Here is a 17,284-nt window from a genome sequence, read left to right as displayed (position 1 = left end):
TTTTGAAAACGCTGATCACCAATTCGAGGCCCTGGGGCACAAGTGTTCGCATATAGTCTCGATGCGCGGTGCTCGAAAACGAATGCGCGACAAGCTCGCAAATGTTGCGAAAGCTTTTTTATAGTTGCAATAGCCCAAAGCGCATTATCAAAGATATAATTTTTTCGTTCGTCAAACATTTGTGAACCTTTATCTGTCCTTTATTTTTTTCTAAACTATACGTTAACAGATATATGCAGCGCTGACAACACGGCTGACTAACGTGTTCAAAACTTACATAACGTGACCCTAACGACCACGCTCTCATAATACTGGATTGTGCCACACGTTCCGAGCGAGGGTGGCCAGCGCGTTAACTATTCACCGCACACGTGCTGGCTAATGTGCAAAGAAAACCATCGTCACGCGTGTTAGCCTAACCACCGGTGACGCAAGCGCGTGCCACGCACCTCTCCGAGCCATCAGGAGCAGAGCTGCTCGCAGACAATCCGTCGTGGGCGGCAAGCGAGTGCGTGTAATCGCACAAAAGGTGGGCGATTGAACGACGTTAGGGGGCCGCTACCCAAGGACACCGTAAAGCCCACATTCTCGTTTTTTTTTTCTTGTCCGTTCCTGCCTTCAACGCACGGAGCCGTGCCTTCTCTATCACGACGGATAACAATTGCTCTTTCAATCGAGTCTGTTGTTTACCGTTTACCTGTGCTGCGCACCGACAAAGCGCCGCATACCCATGAAGTAAGATGCCGTCAGCCACGCAATAATGAGACATTGTTGAGTGCAGGCTCTGCAGCGCGTCAGACGAGATCAGACGACCTGATACCAATCCTTCTATCTAGGGGTAAGAAGAAAGTGTGATAGGTTCGCACTTTTAATTAACACGTGATTGTTTGCTGTGGTATATTGTATGTAGCGCATTCGCTGCAGGAAAGAAAGAAAAAAAAGGAAAGAAAAAGAAGAGCACTTACTTCTTTACTTCCCTCCCAGCTATTCATTACAATATATAAAGACGCCAAGTAAACGGACACACACAAGAGAAGAGAATGGGTGGTGCACAAAGCTCTCAGGGCGTTTTCTTTTTTCTTTCTTTCTTTTTTTCTTTTTCAAATAGTCTTTCGAGGGAGAAAAAGTGAAAGTGTCTGGTTGCTATGGCAGATGAGGAATACCATGAATTAGAAAATTGACACGCACGCACGCACGCACGCACGTACGCACGCACGCACGCACGCACGCACACACACACACACACACACAAACAAACAAACACACACACACACACACACACACACACGCACACGCACACACGCGCACACACACACACACACACACACACACACACACACACACACACACTCAGAAGAGTTTGAGCTGCAGGGAGAAAGGTAAAAAACAGCAATGCGGTGTTGCATGCAAGATACAAAATATGTATGCTTCCGCCCTGCTTTTCTTGTTCGTAAGGTAAATGTGAATTGTTTAGACGTTGATTACACCCTGGTGGAGACAGCGGAACAGAAAGGAGAAGGAAGGAGATAATGTTTGCGACGGTCCAAACGGTGCAGCACATAGTGACCGAACTTTCGCTCGGTTTGACATCATTATACAGCGTGTTTCACGGAACTTGAACCAAGGATTTAAAAAATGTGGTTAGTCGCAGATGAATGAAACCTGCGGCATATGGTTTGCCGTCATGTGGTGCTGCATAGAGTATCTTTTTTATATTCCGCTCAATTAGTTGATTAACTAAGATTAATTATGTAAACTTTGTAATATTCCCTTGAGCGCGCGCGTTTCGTTGCATTCTAAAAGGGGCTTCAGAAACGACCGATCCAATTTTCTGTGACAACGTGCATGCTGCGTGGCGATATTTTTCGGCGTTTCAAGAAAGCCAGCGTAATATGGAACAAAACTACGTGACTGTGCTCGTGCGCCATCTTATTGCAGCGCTTTCAACCGTGCGTTAATAATAATAATAATATATGGGGTTTTACGTGCCAAAACCACTTTCTGATTATGAGGCACGCGGTAGTGGGGGACTCCGGAAATTTTGACCGCCTGGGGTTCTTTAACGTGCACCTAAATATAAGTACACGGGTGTTTTCGCATTTCGCCCCCATCGAAATGCGGCCGCCGTGGCCGGGATTCGATCCCGCGACCTCATGCTCAGCAGCCTAACACCATAGCCACTGAGCAACCACGGCGGGTCAACCGTGCGTTGTCTGACTACAACGGGGCTACAAATGAGACTACAACGCACCGAAACGCACTTGGCCCTAAAGTGAATATAAAAAAAATTGCACTATTGTTCTAGGTAATTAAGTAAGTAAGCGGAATATAGATATACTCTAAGGAGCACCACATGAACGCAAACCATATGTCGTTTGTTTCATACAGGTGCGGCTGACTACTTTCTTTTTAAATCCTTAGTTCAAGTTACGTGAAACACCCTGTATATGTAGCCTTCGAAACGGTATGAGGTTTACACAAACTAGCTTGACGTTGTTCTGCGCTCTCTAATAAACGGTTCTATGATTATACGTTCATTTCTTATATATGTAAATGAAGATATGTAAATTCTCAACTTCCTTGTAAAGTGTGATGGGATACAAACACGTGACGGCTTTGTATCTCATTTATTCTCGTACCTTTGTTTCTATGAGGGAAGGGTGAATGTTTGCATTATATGACTTCTAATTGACATAAAAAAGGGATCAATGAGCTTTGACGGTTACCTTTGACGGTTTGACTAGACAGGAGCCCACCGCACACAAGGTCGACTGTACCCGCCAGTCAGGTCGCCGGCATGTGAAGAACGAGTGCCAGCTTGCTCGACTATCTGGAACGACAATGCTAAGCGTTGCGCGGCTCGCCACTCTGCGACGATAATGGAGCGAAAAAGTTACAGTGCTTTTTTTTTCCTAAGCGCGTTTACGGTCGGTCGTTTCGCTGCGCCGCACACAGAATGTCGACTATAGTTCTCATGGTATTTCTTCCTTCTCCTAATCGTTTCCCCTCCTTCCCTTTGCACAGGTTAGCCAACCACGCTCTGCCCTGACTGATCTGCCTATCTTTAATGTATCCTTCTCTCTCTCTCTCTCTCTCTGTGTCTCTCTTATCATATTCTAATTTCTATTTTGGCGTTATTCGACCTATTTATGCATCATAAGTTTCGTAAATTGTACTCGTGATTGTTTGGGTTTCGGGAGTATATAGTAGCAGCGAACACTACGCTGTGTGTGCGTCTGAATATATCTTACCTGTAGCTAATGTTAGGATTCCTGATCACCTCGCAACAGCGCGCAAAACGAGGGACGTAACATAAAAGAGTGTCATGACGCCGCTTTGTTTTTTTGGCTTGTGATAAAGAATATATGACGATGATGTATCTGTCACAGGAAAAAACGATACCCTTTGCAAACAAACAAACAAACAAACAAACAAACAAACAAACAAACAAACAAACAAACAAACAAACAAACAGTTAGCTGAAGCGACGAAAAAAATTACGCTTCAAGATGAAGCAAGTATACAACATACAGACAAGTCATGTAGAAGGTCTAGATAATTTAACCAAGAAACAGTCAGCAGATTCACGAAAGTAGCGAGTTCACCGAGTCAACAGAACCGGCTTTGACAGTCGACGCTGGTGTAGTACTCATCCCAAGTGAGAACCTGGAGCTGTCTTGGGTGAGGAACTCGAGTGGCCACTATTCCCGCGCCCTGGGCACCACCTTCTCCGTCTGCCTCAACGTCTGCCTCCGAAGCCTCCCACATACCCTCGCGACTGCTTCTTTTTATCTCGCAGCGCGTGAAATGGCGCTGATACGTTGTCGGCGCTTTTCCTGGCCACGTCTTCGTCGTCTTCCGTTTTTTCACACACTGTGTCGTATTTATCAACTCAATGCGCATCATCAAAGGGAAACATATCCATGTGTATGATTGCATCATGTCCCTTGTTTTACGCTCTGTTACGATCTGTTACAAGTAGTCCGAATTTCAACTCAAGTGAATTCAGGATATCTGCTAAATGAAAATGACGTCATTATGACTGGACTTTAGTTCCACATTCGCAAAGTGCTTCCTAAAGTAAACAAATAAAAACGTCTTTACTGGAAACTTGCTAAATAGCTAACTAAATGTCAGGCTTTGTCGGACATTTAACGTTCGCCTATTCATGGAATACACCAGAGAAGGCGGAAATTATATATCTGTCAAAGGAGACAAAAGAAAAAAAAACAAAGACGGCGGACCTGCGTGACATTGCAGAATTACAACGCACTTTCCAGCGGAGCTGTTTCTTGTGAGCAGTTGCATGTTGATTTAAACGACACTTGGGCCGTTACATGTTTGCTGTTAAAAATGAGCTGGAGAGTAACTGAAGCGATTGATGAGACGCTAGGAAAAAGAAAAGTTTATTGTACGTATTCACAACTGGCATACCGATTCGCGCAGCTTGTATCAAAGCACAACCATCATACATCTCACAAGAGTTCACATGTTCCCATATATATGCATATACACTAAATAATGATAGTAACAGACATACGCAAAAAAAACGTGCTTGAGGATTACAATACTCTTTAATGCGAAATATGCCCGCAGCTCGATACGTTTTTATGTTTCGCGATATACTGAGGCAAAGGATTTGAGACCGAAATCGCCGCACCGGCTGGCAGTGGGCCAGTGCCGTCAGCGACTTCGCCGAAGGAGAGGCAGTATGGGAATGCTGGAATGATGAGCGGCATAGGAGCCAGCCCTCGAAGAAGACTACGGGGAATGCGCGAGTAGTGGCACGAGTGCGTTCACGAGGTTACGTCGAGGGACCACGACGCTCAACCCAGGGACGGGCTCCTAAAAGCTGCGCTCTGAAAGAGAGCGCAAGCATGTATCGCGATCGACCAAAAAGGCTCTTTGCTGAAGGCAACCATTATGTCCTTTGGAATCTTAGCAGTGGTATAGGAATTCGTTTTAGGCACAACGTGGGTGTGAGAAATAAGAAGTTCTCACTTGCTGTCCCAACCGTTCACACATGCCCATCACGAATGCTATATAGGAGACCGTAGGTGTATAATCGGCATCCTTCAACGCCTCAAGCCACCAGAAAAAAGGGTGACCGCGAATCGTGAGATGGTATGCAATTTACCATGCCGTACCATTGGGAAAATGATTGGGAATGCCGTACATTGGGAAAACGCTGCAGCTTTTTGTTTTTCGGCTGTCACTAGCAAGGTGCCTGCGTGTTCGCCAAGCAGCTGCAACTGGCTGGTAGCCGTGACACTGTACGTGTGTTTTCTTTCTGCTGCTTGTCCCGCGTGATTGTCATTTTCGTGCTCGTTGCCCACTGGTGCCGCACGGAGCGTTCTTATGGTTTACACGCGAGCTGTCACAGGGCGTGCCCATTCTATTAGCACGTTTGGTTCCTGGATTGGAACCAAATTTTCTCTCACGTCGAGTCGCATAAAACGGGCCAGGAATTGTCGGCGCTTGGCGACCTTCAGACGGACACGGCCCACTCGAAAAGTGACAGTAATGCATGCCCTCCGTGAAAGGCCATGGTGATCGGACATGCTGGGAGCCAGCTTCCGCTGTCGCACAATCCGTAGCGCCCGCCACACCCAAATTGCTGCTTTCTTGAGTTCCTGCACGGTGATCGAATTTTTGCCCCTTCGCCTAAGGGCAAGCGGGCTGGTCAGAGACAAACTGAGTCCATGGACTGTGTGACGAGCAGCTCTGACAATGCAACGCCGCCCGGAGTGACTCAAGCCGACGCGCGCAGGGCACGCCCTTGCACAGAAGTTGTGAAGCGAGAATGCGCGCTGGAAGTGAAACCGAGGTATTAGCGCGCCCTTTTATGGCATCCAGAGAATTTGTGGACAGATGGCCAGAGCGCTGTCGAAGAGCCTTCGTCGTTTTATTTCTCAACGACACCACGGATCCTTGCAGCGGCGCCTGAAAAGGTGTGAGGGCAGCGAGATAATGAGCCCTGCCAACAATGGCTCGCGATCTTCTTGGAAATGTGAGATCGAGAGTGACCTCAGCGGGCTTTTTAAGGCTGCGGAATCAAGGAAGCTGTAGCTACTGGCGCTGGGAAGACGTGGAGCTCTGTAAGCCGTTTTTATGTACGCGTACGTGTGTTCAGCGTAAACCGTCAATTGCCCACTCTTAGGGAAAGGAGCTCATTGGAATTCGAGACAATATAAATATAACAGCCGAATGCAGCAGGATATATAATATAGCAGCGGCAATTTCGAGAAATGTGGACTTCGCATTGCCGTTTCACATGCACCGATGGCGGCAGCTTCAATGCTTGCACTTGCGAACACCTAGTGCGAGACTGGATGATTGTTGGCGGTGAGAACTTCGGTGAGAACATAGTAAAACAAACTAGAAAGTGTTTCAGAGACATAGTTTTGTGTTTCAACCCACTGCTCTATAATAAAGAAAAGAAAACAAGCAGGCCACAATGTCTCTGACGTCGCTATTGGTTGCTCGTTCACATTGTAGGTGTGGTTTCGCGAAAAAGTTTATTGTCCCCCCTCCCCCTGCCCCCAACAAACATGCCCTAACCAAGGGGTCGACACTCACTTTCAGCACCTGCGATGTACACCGCATTTGCGAAATCGCAATCACGTTTACACCATGCTGTAAGGACTTATTGATACTAGTATAATTCACCTGATTCACACAATGAGAACCACGCGTACTGGAACTATAACTTATGGTAGAAGTACGCTGACTACCAGTGTTATTTCATGGAGTTGTCACTGATGCCGTGTAACTGATATGACTTTCCACAAGCATGGCGTACTCCTTTTTTACTTTGTGATGGTGGTAGGGCCAAAGTAAAGCTCGTTCTTTTACGGAAGCCCGGACCCATGTTTTATCACTCGTAGCAGCAAAGCATACCCACTTCAGTGTACACAAAGGACTGAAATTAGACTCAGTGTTGATGCTGTACAGTAATTTACTGTAAAGAAGAAAATATCACATAAAACATTTTAGAATTTAGAACTCAGTTTATACTGGCTTCAATACTCTTGTGCCTCAGGGAACCACAGTCCAACGTACACTGTTATCCAATTACATTTGTCACTTATCCATTACACTACATTACATTATACTACACTTATCCGATTACTCAGGATGATACTTACTGAAAGCTGCTAACGGTAGTAGCAGCTGACGGCTGTTTTCACATTCTAATGCTTCTTTCATAAAAGGCGTACTGTAGCTACTGCAATTGAGAATAACTTATTTAGCTTTTGCGGGCATTCTTTCCGTGATACAAATACGTGTAAAATTAACATGCACATAAATAAAGGCTTCCGAACCAACGCCCGATCAATTTACTTTCGCTTGCGTTGGAATGCGCGAATGACGGCAAGCTGGAGGTGAAAGCTGCGAGCATAATCAAAATCATCGAGTAAATAAATCAACTTTAGACACTGCTTACGATCACCTAATCACAACATACGTCTCCGATGAAACTAATCATGTGTGTGCCAGGAAATCTTGTCCACCTTCTTAGCTACTACCTTGCCAAAGACATCAAACATAACACTTAGTGCAGTCTTCTTTATTTATTTTTTTTCGCGTCGTGTTTTTATCACATCCGGCTTTCGGTCAGAGGGAAGTTCCTCGTTTTCTCGCCAATGTTGTTCTACAGGGCTTCAAGTATCGTTACGATTCCAACCATGCAGATGTCTTTATATACGAAAGGCTACACCCGGATAAGTCTGCTCTTCTTTTATGAAGGGACGTGTGCTGCTCCGGCACCGGGGCTTGATTAGAACCTTCAGTTTCTCGGTGCTCTGGTCCTTCTTACAATGTATGTGACAGTTTTACTGGAAAGGGTGTGTAGTGGACGGTACTCATAGAACCCCGCGGTGAAAGAAGAGACTAGACCAGCGTCATCAGGCATATAGGCTCGACGATGGTAGCTGCGACGTCAACGCAGTTACCTGCTTAATAAATGGCGGTTCTTTGTGGGCCCTCTATTCATACAAGTGTATTGTTTACGACCAACAGTTCAAGAACTCGCAATCATACTGGTAGTAAGCAGAGGCTCATCAGTTCGTTCATCGAGAGCCTTGAATGACACGGAGCATAAATTTCACCGAAACTCATTGATAAAGCGTCAGGAGGACGTTTCTAGCAATCGGTCAGTCACCAGCTTAAAGAGCAGGCAATCTTTCTGCCCCAAACACCTTGCATGTTCAGCAGTACAACATTACTAACATGTAAAAAAAAAGTTGCAAAGTCATTTCTCAGTGGGCACGTCTAAACCATGCCATCATTTGACCCGATCGTACAGATAGACCTTCTTGTGAGTATCGCTAAGGGCCTATCCCCTTTTCAAACATTGATGGTGTTGGGACCGTTACTCTGGCATGCACACCCTCTGTGATCAGCTGAACCGGATAGCCAAAATTTAGCGTATCGCTTTTACGGGCACCTAGTGATTTTTCAACTGCGGCCGCACGGGTGATGTAATGTTTTACTGAACAAAAGGATTGCCGCTCGGACAGATAATTTAGACGATTATATAATAAACAGCTAAGGTAATGAAGGAATTACGTAAACGCTGCCTCTACAGCATCACATGTGGCTTCGGACAGAGGGCACCACAAGCTCACGTGCGTGCGCACGCTTTTTCAGGCGTTTCTGCGGCGGGATACTATAGCGCAACTGCGTTTAAGCCGATAACCGCATTTCCGCCCGTTCTCCTTCACCGAAGACAGGCGACTCTGAAGATTGTCAGCATTGTTTCGGAACTGGTTTTTTGGCAGGAATGCGATCGAAGGAAGTGGTGCCGGCGGGCTCGATAATGCCTTTGTGGTTTTTGTTTTTCGGTGCGTTTTTCGCACACTTCGATCAGCCAAGTGAAACTGAAGCTGTCGTGCTCAGCAGCGCCTGTAACAGCACATGTGTGGCTAGACAGCGAGCTGGCGAGCAGCCTTGGTAGATGCTCGCTTTGTGTCTTAATAAACAAAAGGAAAACAAAAACTGCGCAAAATACAGTGAGAACAGCTTCTCGCCGGTGGTCTACGCGATAGGAAGTGGCGAGGAAGGACGCAGAAACAAGTCACGAATCAAGAGTGTGCCTTTGTTGCTGAAGGAAGGGGGAGGAAAGATAAGAAATGTAGGAATGACAAAATAATAAGCACTGAGACAGGATGAGGCTAGGCCGCACAACCCGCAATTGGCGCAAGCTTCCAGGTATCAATTCTACCGAAATGCCCAGAAAGAGTGCCGTTGCATATACTAATCCGCAAACGTTGGACCTTGACAACAATTTGCACGGTCAGCGTCGATGTTACGTTTCCGAAAGTATCAGGCGGGAACTGCGCGTAGCACTTAGCAGAACACTGGTGGTTGATGCTTGTGGCCGTATTACGGTGCAGATGTTGAAAGCGTGGGAAGGATGCAAGTGAAACTGAAAATTCAAACAGGCCTTCGCGCTCGCGCAGATGCGGTTCCTTTGCACAGGTGCCATCGGAATGAAAACGAAAGCGAAAATAAAAGTGCGGTTGCCATCAGATGAAATCGTTTCCTACAAGAAAAAAAAAAGAAAAACGGAACTCATCTCAGGATGCGATTAGCATTGGAGCGGTGTAGCGACACTGCGTAGCACCACTCTGGAAACGCGCCATCTAGCGGCACTGCCAAGATGTCTGCATGTGGCGCGTGTGTGAGTATAGTCACAATATTGTGACGGTGAAGAATACAGTATAGCAGAACTGTGAATCACGAAACAATGTGTTTATTGGTCGCAACTGTTGTACCGATCAAAGCAAGTGACACTCGATGCACAGTGATTGCGGCGAGCATAGTCGGTGATCGTCAAAATCTGATCTGCGCGTGGATCAAGCGCATCGGCTGCTATGCATAACTCGTCGAACATTGCACCTTAATTGCTGGTGCATGCATGCTTTTCGGCAGATGCTACGCTATTCGTGTGGCGCATACAATCTCATTACACAAAGTTCGGCGAGTACATATGCAATCGATAAAGTCAACGACACCATTCGAGTAAGTTCAAGATCGTGCAGGCACGTCTTGCGCTCAGGGATAACAGTAAGTTGTTAGCGGGTGAAATGCAGTCCCTAAAGAAGGGATAAATAAGTACGCGTGTCAGTAGATATTCATAGAAGATTGTCCTAATACAGGTTTCTTTCGGACAATACAGATTTTTTTATAAGAAGGCTATGAGCGCAGTGAATGTGAGGTGCCTGCAACGGTGTTCCTAGGCGAGGTGGACATACATTGCCGCTAATAACGGGAGCTTCAGAAGAATAATGAACAACCATTTATTAATTGACATTTTTTTACTGTCCTAGGGGCAGTTATTTAAATTATGAACTGGTAGGCAATCACATTCTAATGCACCCTCATAATTAAAGATATTGAAAATCGTACCTAATTTGAGGTATGTAACATCTAATTTCAAAGGTATATCTAGGCAATATCAAAACCGGGCGCCTCGGTAGCGCAGGAAAAGCGGGCGCGGTAGAAACGAGACCAGAGCACCCCATGACGACAAGCGCGAAGAAGTTTGAAACTGAACGTCTGGGGCAGTCGTGGCAGCTACTGAAACCGTATGCCTGCCAGGCAAGCATGTGCTGCGGTGTGTCGGGTCAGTCCTGATTTGCCACGGCATCGTGTCATTCGAACTTCGCTCCACCCGCACTTTACGTACCATTGCCTTCTAACGCGTAGCGGGACTCGCTCCGTCTCGATAGTGCGTAGTCTCGATCGGCCTTCAATTTCGATGTTGAATATCTCAAATTACGTGAAATTGTGGAATTTCAAAAAAAAGTGGTATCCCATAAATTGTGACACCCTAGAAGTTTGATATATAAACTACCCTCAAATTAATAATAAATAAGTTATTGAACACATTCTCTTCCAGTTTTGCATTCCAGATTTTGATAGAACCTGTGTTTTGAACAGCGATGATGATCGATCAACAGACAAGGGAGATATTGGAAGCGCTTGAGATCAAGAAGTGTGGTGATGATTGTATCAGTGAAGCCTCAGTTTCTCTATCGACAAAGGAACTGGCGTGTCTTGGGAGCGGCAGTTAGAAGTTGTCCTGTATCGTGGTTTCGTTGTGCGATGGAGATGACGGCCCTGTTTCTTCTTGTTGCTTTGATCCTTGACAGCAGCTATTTATTCCTGTGTCAAGAAATAAAACGCTCAATTGTTAGTGCGCCTACGTGGTTGTCTCGTGTCTCCTTCCTTGGTCCGTTGTTTTATTTGGCGCCTTCGTTGTAATCATGTATAACCAACATGCCCACCAGCACGTGCTCTGTGAACGTGTTCTTTGTCTGCTTATACTCACCTTTCAGTCCCACTTTATGCTGTCTAATTGCAGGGTAGCCAACAGGGTCCAGCCTGGTTAACTTATTCCCTGCCTTTTCCTTATCCCTCCTGTGAAAGTGGAAAGGCAGAGAGGATCCGTTATCAACAATTAAAATGGAAATATCGGTGAATAAAGTTGCGCAAAATTCAATTCATCAACGACCTGAGGGGTTGCAGTAGGAAAACTTGTCACGAAGCGTCAATACGTGGCTCAGCGTTTTAAGGACTACTACACAAACTTATTTTTCTAATTCTACGAAGCCGGTTCTTCTAGAAGCGAAATTACAAGCCCAAGAAATTGCTCTTAATGCAGGCGTCAAAAAACGTGACAGCTTCTCGACGCCTGCAACGGCCTTATTTTCTGAGCACTTAAAAAAACGGAAGAGCTCCTTCGATGGCACCATCTGAAGAATCTTGAACGCATCACTCAAACATATAGCCGACATCTAAACGTCAGCAGCTGATGAGCGTTCAGTAAGCAGGGCATGCACAGGTCAGCCGTAATGAAGACGCCGCGTGATAGGTAAATTAGCAGTGAAATATAACTGTAGAGGGAGCCAGATTACCTTTGACAAGCAATACTTTCCATCTTAAAAACGAGACTGCAACGTAAGCCCAATGTTCCTCATCATGTTGGCAAATTTCCCCAACTAGATCAAAAACGAAAACAACCGTATTCTATGGTTTCTTTTTCTTTTAATGTTCTTCCGCGAGAAGCTGTCGTATCCAGATATGTGGCGAAACTACTACTTAGCCTATTTTTGTGAATGGTATTTTTTGGCTGTTTTCTTGTTTCATCCAATTTCTGATCAGTAGGTATAACGAGGCCATGGAGGCTATCCTCTCGTCCACGTGTTGTTTTTCTTTGTCATGTCAGTTAGCGCTGCTCTAAAATTTGCGCATATCGACGCGAGAATACCGCCGGTCAAACGGGGGTCCAAATTACTACGTCCTAGCTTTTCTACTCCAAAATGTTTCGACTGCCTGATAATTTTGAGCGTAAATGATGCCGTGCATGGTAAAACCAGAGCTTTTATATATTTGCCAGCATTTTTTTTTCGCTGACATCGAATGTCACCCCTTGAGTCATAGTGTCTGCATATGAACACGCCACTCTAGCTATTTTATTATTCTGGTCAGCAGCAACAAGCAAAAAGAAAGAGAGACAAAGAGAGAGAGCAGGCGTAATAGAAGTGATCTGAGGTCGAATTCACGAATCTCTTTGTTCGTAAGTGCTTTCTTTTTTTTTTCGCCATTAGCTTGCCGCTTTTGTTAATAATATGTCCCATACAAGATTGGCTGGAATTTTTTAACAAAAAATTCTAGCATAAGAGCTCTTCGTGAATACCAGCCCTGCTTTCTCAAAAAAACGGAAGGTGTTGTCAAGCTACTGCGTAGAAAAAAAATATCAGGCACGCTTCTTTCAAAAGCGTAACCTCCTTACGAAATACTTGACGTGCTGCTTTCCATCACGCAATTATATACTGTCAACTACTGTCAAAAAGTGTTTCTTCCATTGTTGTAATATATTAAGCTAATCATTAACGTGCACATATACTTTCAGGGTATATGTCTTAATTTGGGGTGGATGGATGTCTTAATTTCCTTTATTCATATACTTTCAAGTGAAGGTTTTGCTCGTTTTCATGAAAAGCTGGAGCTTTACTGGCACTAGAAAATTTTAAAGCAGTTATTGTTTGAAATTGTGAGGACGGGCCAACCAATATTCGCGCTTCTGCTTAGAAATTTTATTACGCGCAGCGGGCTAGCAAATTTCCAATCAAGCGATTGACCAAGGACGCCTCATAAATTGTGAGTGAAGGTATACACTGCATTTATCCGCACGATGATTTCAAGCACACATGCGCATTCTGATTTCACGTTGTTACATCCCGAAGCATAAAGTAATCATGCCGAAGGGATCAACAGCGCAAAGACGTATACAAGACGATGAATACAAATGCTCCTTGATGATGATGTTGCTGAACGTCCCTGTGAGGCAGTGGTGCTTACTTGCTCTGGAGGATTAGCGAGTCTTATTTTATCGAGTCTTCATTTATTTCTTTTTTCTTTTCGTGCTCGTGGGCAAAATCACGTGCAATTTCTTACTCATTCCGTGACGTAGTAAACGAAGATAGTTGATAGTCCGCGCCTGGGCTGTACCTTTACTCGACTTGTCGACGTTTTTATAAATAGAGCTCACACAAGGTGGAGACCCAAAGCAAGAATGACAGCAGTACAAAACATCATGCTGTGCAGCGCTGTGTTCTTTCTTTATGTCTAGTTTTTTATGTGTGTGCTGTACGTAGAAAATTGGGCATCACCTAATCACCAAAGCCAAGGCCCTGGCAAGTTTTATACAAGTTATTTTGTGCTCTTTTTTCCTTCTGTGATATAAACCAGCTAGCCTATATGGTAACACCATCTTGTATGCCCGTTAAAAAAGATCGGGTTTGATGTAAATAAACATGGCTACGGGAAAACTAAGAGAAAATTATTTGATTACGTAAATTGCGCATGGCACAGAACATTCTACTAGAGCTACAACATGCGGTCACTTCACATCGATACAAAGCTTCTGCCTGCCATGTCTGATGATGGTTTGGATGTCATTGGCAAATCCATTGTGGAGCTTAATAGAATACAGAACGCACCTGAAACGCAACGGCACATATTGTTTTGAGTAAATGGCGACGAACAAATGCATCGTCATCCACACGTGGTCAAAGAGTCGGAAAGGCTTCAAAGCGCAATGGAACAGATAAAGGCTGTACATCACCGGCTGTAGACCGGCTATAGTACACAAAAAGTATTTCCACACAGCCCAAATATGCATGCAGGCGTAGGTTGCACGCGAAATGAGCATACCTACCCGTGCTTTGGATGACATATTTTTCATTGTAGACACTGATGTCGCGTCATTAGTTTCGACTACAACGCCTGGAACGAAGCAGTGCGTTAAGGGCTAACGACTTGCTACAGGTATGAGTCGCTGCGGGCTTAGTGTCTTCGCGTCGCGAGCTGGCTTAATGGTCTGGCAGCAGGCATTCATTAGCGGTGAGAAACACATCAGCGACATTATTGAGGTTGCCGCCGAGCTCGCCCAACGTGTCTGTAGCACATCTCATGCAATAAACGATCGCGATGTACAAACTCGAAGAAATAAATCCCCAGGCATTCTCTTGCGTGTTCTCTACAAATATATTTTAATGATTTTGCAGCAGTCCGTTCGTTATAACCGCGTAATCGTTGCAGTATTATCGCTTCTCCTGAAAGATTTTGTTACATGCAGGTGTTTTCCCTTAGTATAGCGACAGTGGTCTCGGTGGTCATTGCGGACATCGGCGACGGGGTCATGAAGTGCTGGCACTCCCGACGGCGTTTATAAGTCTTAATTGCACTTCAATGCACTGGCGTTGCACTTGATTGCACTAGCGTGAAAGCGACCCTAGCTTTTAGTAATTTAAATATTGGTGACACAACGCTGTTGTTAAGCAGCTACGGTGCTTGAAGAACATGGGAAAGTCGACTTGGTTACCAGTCGTATTCTGTTCTCGTCGGAATGTCCCGCTTATTGACATTTCGCTACACGTTAGCCAAACACAGGTGGGAAAAAGAGAAACGAATCTACAGCCCCCACGTAACTGAATATGTGCCGAAAACTTCAATTCAGCCGGAGCACCTGGGCCGTTCATGAGGTTTTATTTGTTTGTATATTTGCCGTAACCATAGTAAACGTTCGCGGTAACAGGCCGTCAGTCAGCTTTTCCTGCTCAGCAATGGCCGCTCAGCTAATAGCGAAAGCTGAGAGAAATGTTAGGACTGAACGAACAAGACTCTCGTGTAAGCTCTTTCATTTTCTGCATTTTTCAAAGGCGCCCTAGCCGTTGTCCACTACAGCTTTTTCGTATAGCTACACTGGTTTAAACAACGGCAATTTTGTAATTTTCCTGGCTGCTGATGCCGCTTTTTCAATGCAACTGTATGGACAATGTCGAATTGTGATTCCCATCAATATTTTCCTCAGTGACTACTCATTAACGGAATCCTTGTATTTCTATGTTTCTGACAGATTTCTCTTGCTCCGGTGTCCACACGGAGCTGCTGGCATCGACATGTTTGGGGGTGACGGGAATTTCATCGGCGGCCATGTGACGCTGACATCATCAGACTGTGCACTCCTACTACACAGGCACTACGTGCACGGCGTCGGACGGACGCCGGCGGTCCAGTTTAAGGATTTTTTCGAAGCCTTCAAGACGTGAGTAGCTCCGGTTCCTCGTCGCTACTTACCCCTCTTATTCTTTCATATTTTGAAAGTTTTTCAAGTGTTCAAGCCAGCTTTGCTGTGCAATGCGTGGTTTTTTGTTGAAGAACCTCATGACTTTGGTGTGGGTGAAAGAAGATCACGCATGAATCGGCCCCTTGATCATTAGACGGAAGGTGGCGGGAAAATAGGCTTGGCCTTTCCCTATTCAATTTCGGCCAAGCGCGTTCATTGACCCTACATCTGGGCTGAGTAAAACAATTTGAACAGCGGGTACACCCAAGACTCACTGAAACGCCGGTACAACAGCGCCTACGTCACGTAGAGTGTGTGCTGTTGTGAAAGCTTTGTTAAAGCTTTTACCGACATTTACCACTCGCTAGTCTAGCGCACTTCATCGTTTTGTCTGTGTGCTGTACATTACATTAATGTGAACTGATATCAGAGCACATAGCTTGGTTTAAGAAGTGGACAACAGTCTTCTAATACAGTGCATCAGAAGTTCGCCGGGTAACTTTTGCGTTTGCCATGTAGGAAACTCGCTGCCTTTTATCAAAGTTGAGAAAAGGGCTAACAGATTCACGCCATCCGAAATAGATAATGCTGCTATTTCTAAGTACAGTCTTCGACATTCTTGTCTAGTGCATGACACCCAGTGCTTTGCTTTCTCATATTTTGCTGTTGCACATTTGCTGCCAAACTTTTGTAAAAGAGGGACATTTGCTCTTTGCGCATGTCACTTTAACAGTATTGTGCATATATGTAGTTCTTCGTTGATGGTTCTCAGAACGCTGAGGATAAATTCAGTCACAATGACTTTGAGCCACACTGTAAGATATTACGACACGGCGAACTTCAAGGCAAGTCAAGTAAGAACGTGCTTGTCTGATTCGTGTAATTTTGCTTTTTGCGACTCCACGAGTTGGTACTCTATGACAGAGTGGTTTAAAACCATTCCGACGGATGAATTACCCGCTAGATGCCCATCATTAGCATTTGCTATGCTGTCAATTGCAGCCGAAGATCGCGACACGAGCCATATCGCTGAATACAGCCGGCGCTTTCATTGCATACAAAGACGCACGTGCAGCGATGACCGGCCTTTTTGCAGCAGCCCGTGCGCAGAAACAAGTTGTGTTCTGTCAGCTGGCTCCGGCATATGGTGCAAATGACTTGTGGAGCAAAGGTCGTGCGCTCCTCTCTGTGGTTACGAGAAGCGATACAGGGCAGCTAAGCTCAATTAAATGAAGAAGCTTCAAAGGTCACTTTCTACATCTGCGTGAAATAAGCAGCCTACGTGAAGCGGGTTAGGCCGAAACCGACAGCCAGCCTTTCAGCAGTAGTTATTATTTAGTATTCTTTGCTATTTTGCATACCAGCAGCCGAAGTTTACAGCGTATGCACTGTTTCAAAACGACTAACTCTGACTTACGATAAGAGGGTTATATGTAGTAACAAATCACGAAAAACACGGCGCATTATTGCGCCTAGCGGTCCCCATACTGACGCATGTGGGTTGTGACAGCATAGCCGAGTATCGAAAGAAAATATACACAGAAGTTCCCCCGCTCGGTGCAAGGCTGCAACGATTAACACTTAAGTCTTGGGTATTGCGTCATTTGTAGGCCGATGAAAGACCCATCAGGGGACCATTGTTTT

General features: G+C 45.2%; 1 protein-coding gene across 3 annotated transcripts in view; it reads left to right on the top strand.

Annotated features, from left to right (window-relative positions):
* LOC135898757 (salivary peroxidase/catechol oxidase-like) overlaps nt 1–17,284 on the top strand; it is a 133,794-nt gene that overhangs the window by 60,813 nt on the left and 55,697 nt on the right. For all 3 annotated transcript variants that reach the window (XM_065427890.1, XM_065427891.2, XM_065427892.2), the window contains exon 2: nt 15,431–15,619. In XM_065427890.1, the coding sequence (XP_065283962.1) occupies nt 15,431–15,619 (189 nt within the window). The remainder of the gene's footprint in view (nt 1–15,430; nt 15,620–17,284) is intronic.

Source organism: Dermacentor albipictus, chromosome 3 (assembly GCF_038994185.2).
Source record: "Dermacentor albipictus isolate Rhodes 1998 colony chromosome 3, USDA_Dalb.pri_finalv2, whole genome shotgun sequence".
Lineage (NCBI taxonomy): Eukaryota > Metazoa > Arthropoda > Arachnida > Ixodida > Ixodidae > Dermacentor > Dermacentor albipictus.
The sequence above is the reverse complement of the archived record's forward strand: the minus strand, read 5'-3'. Positions and strand labels throughout refer to the sequence as shown.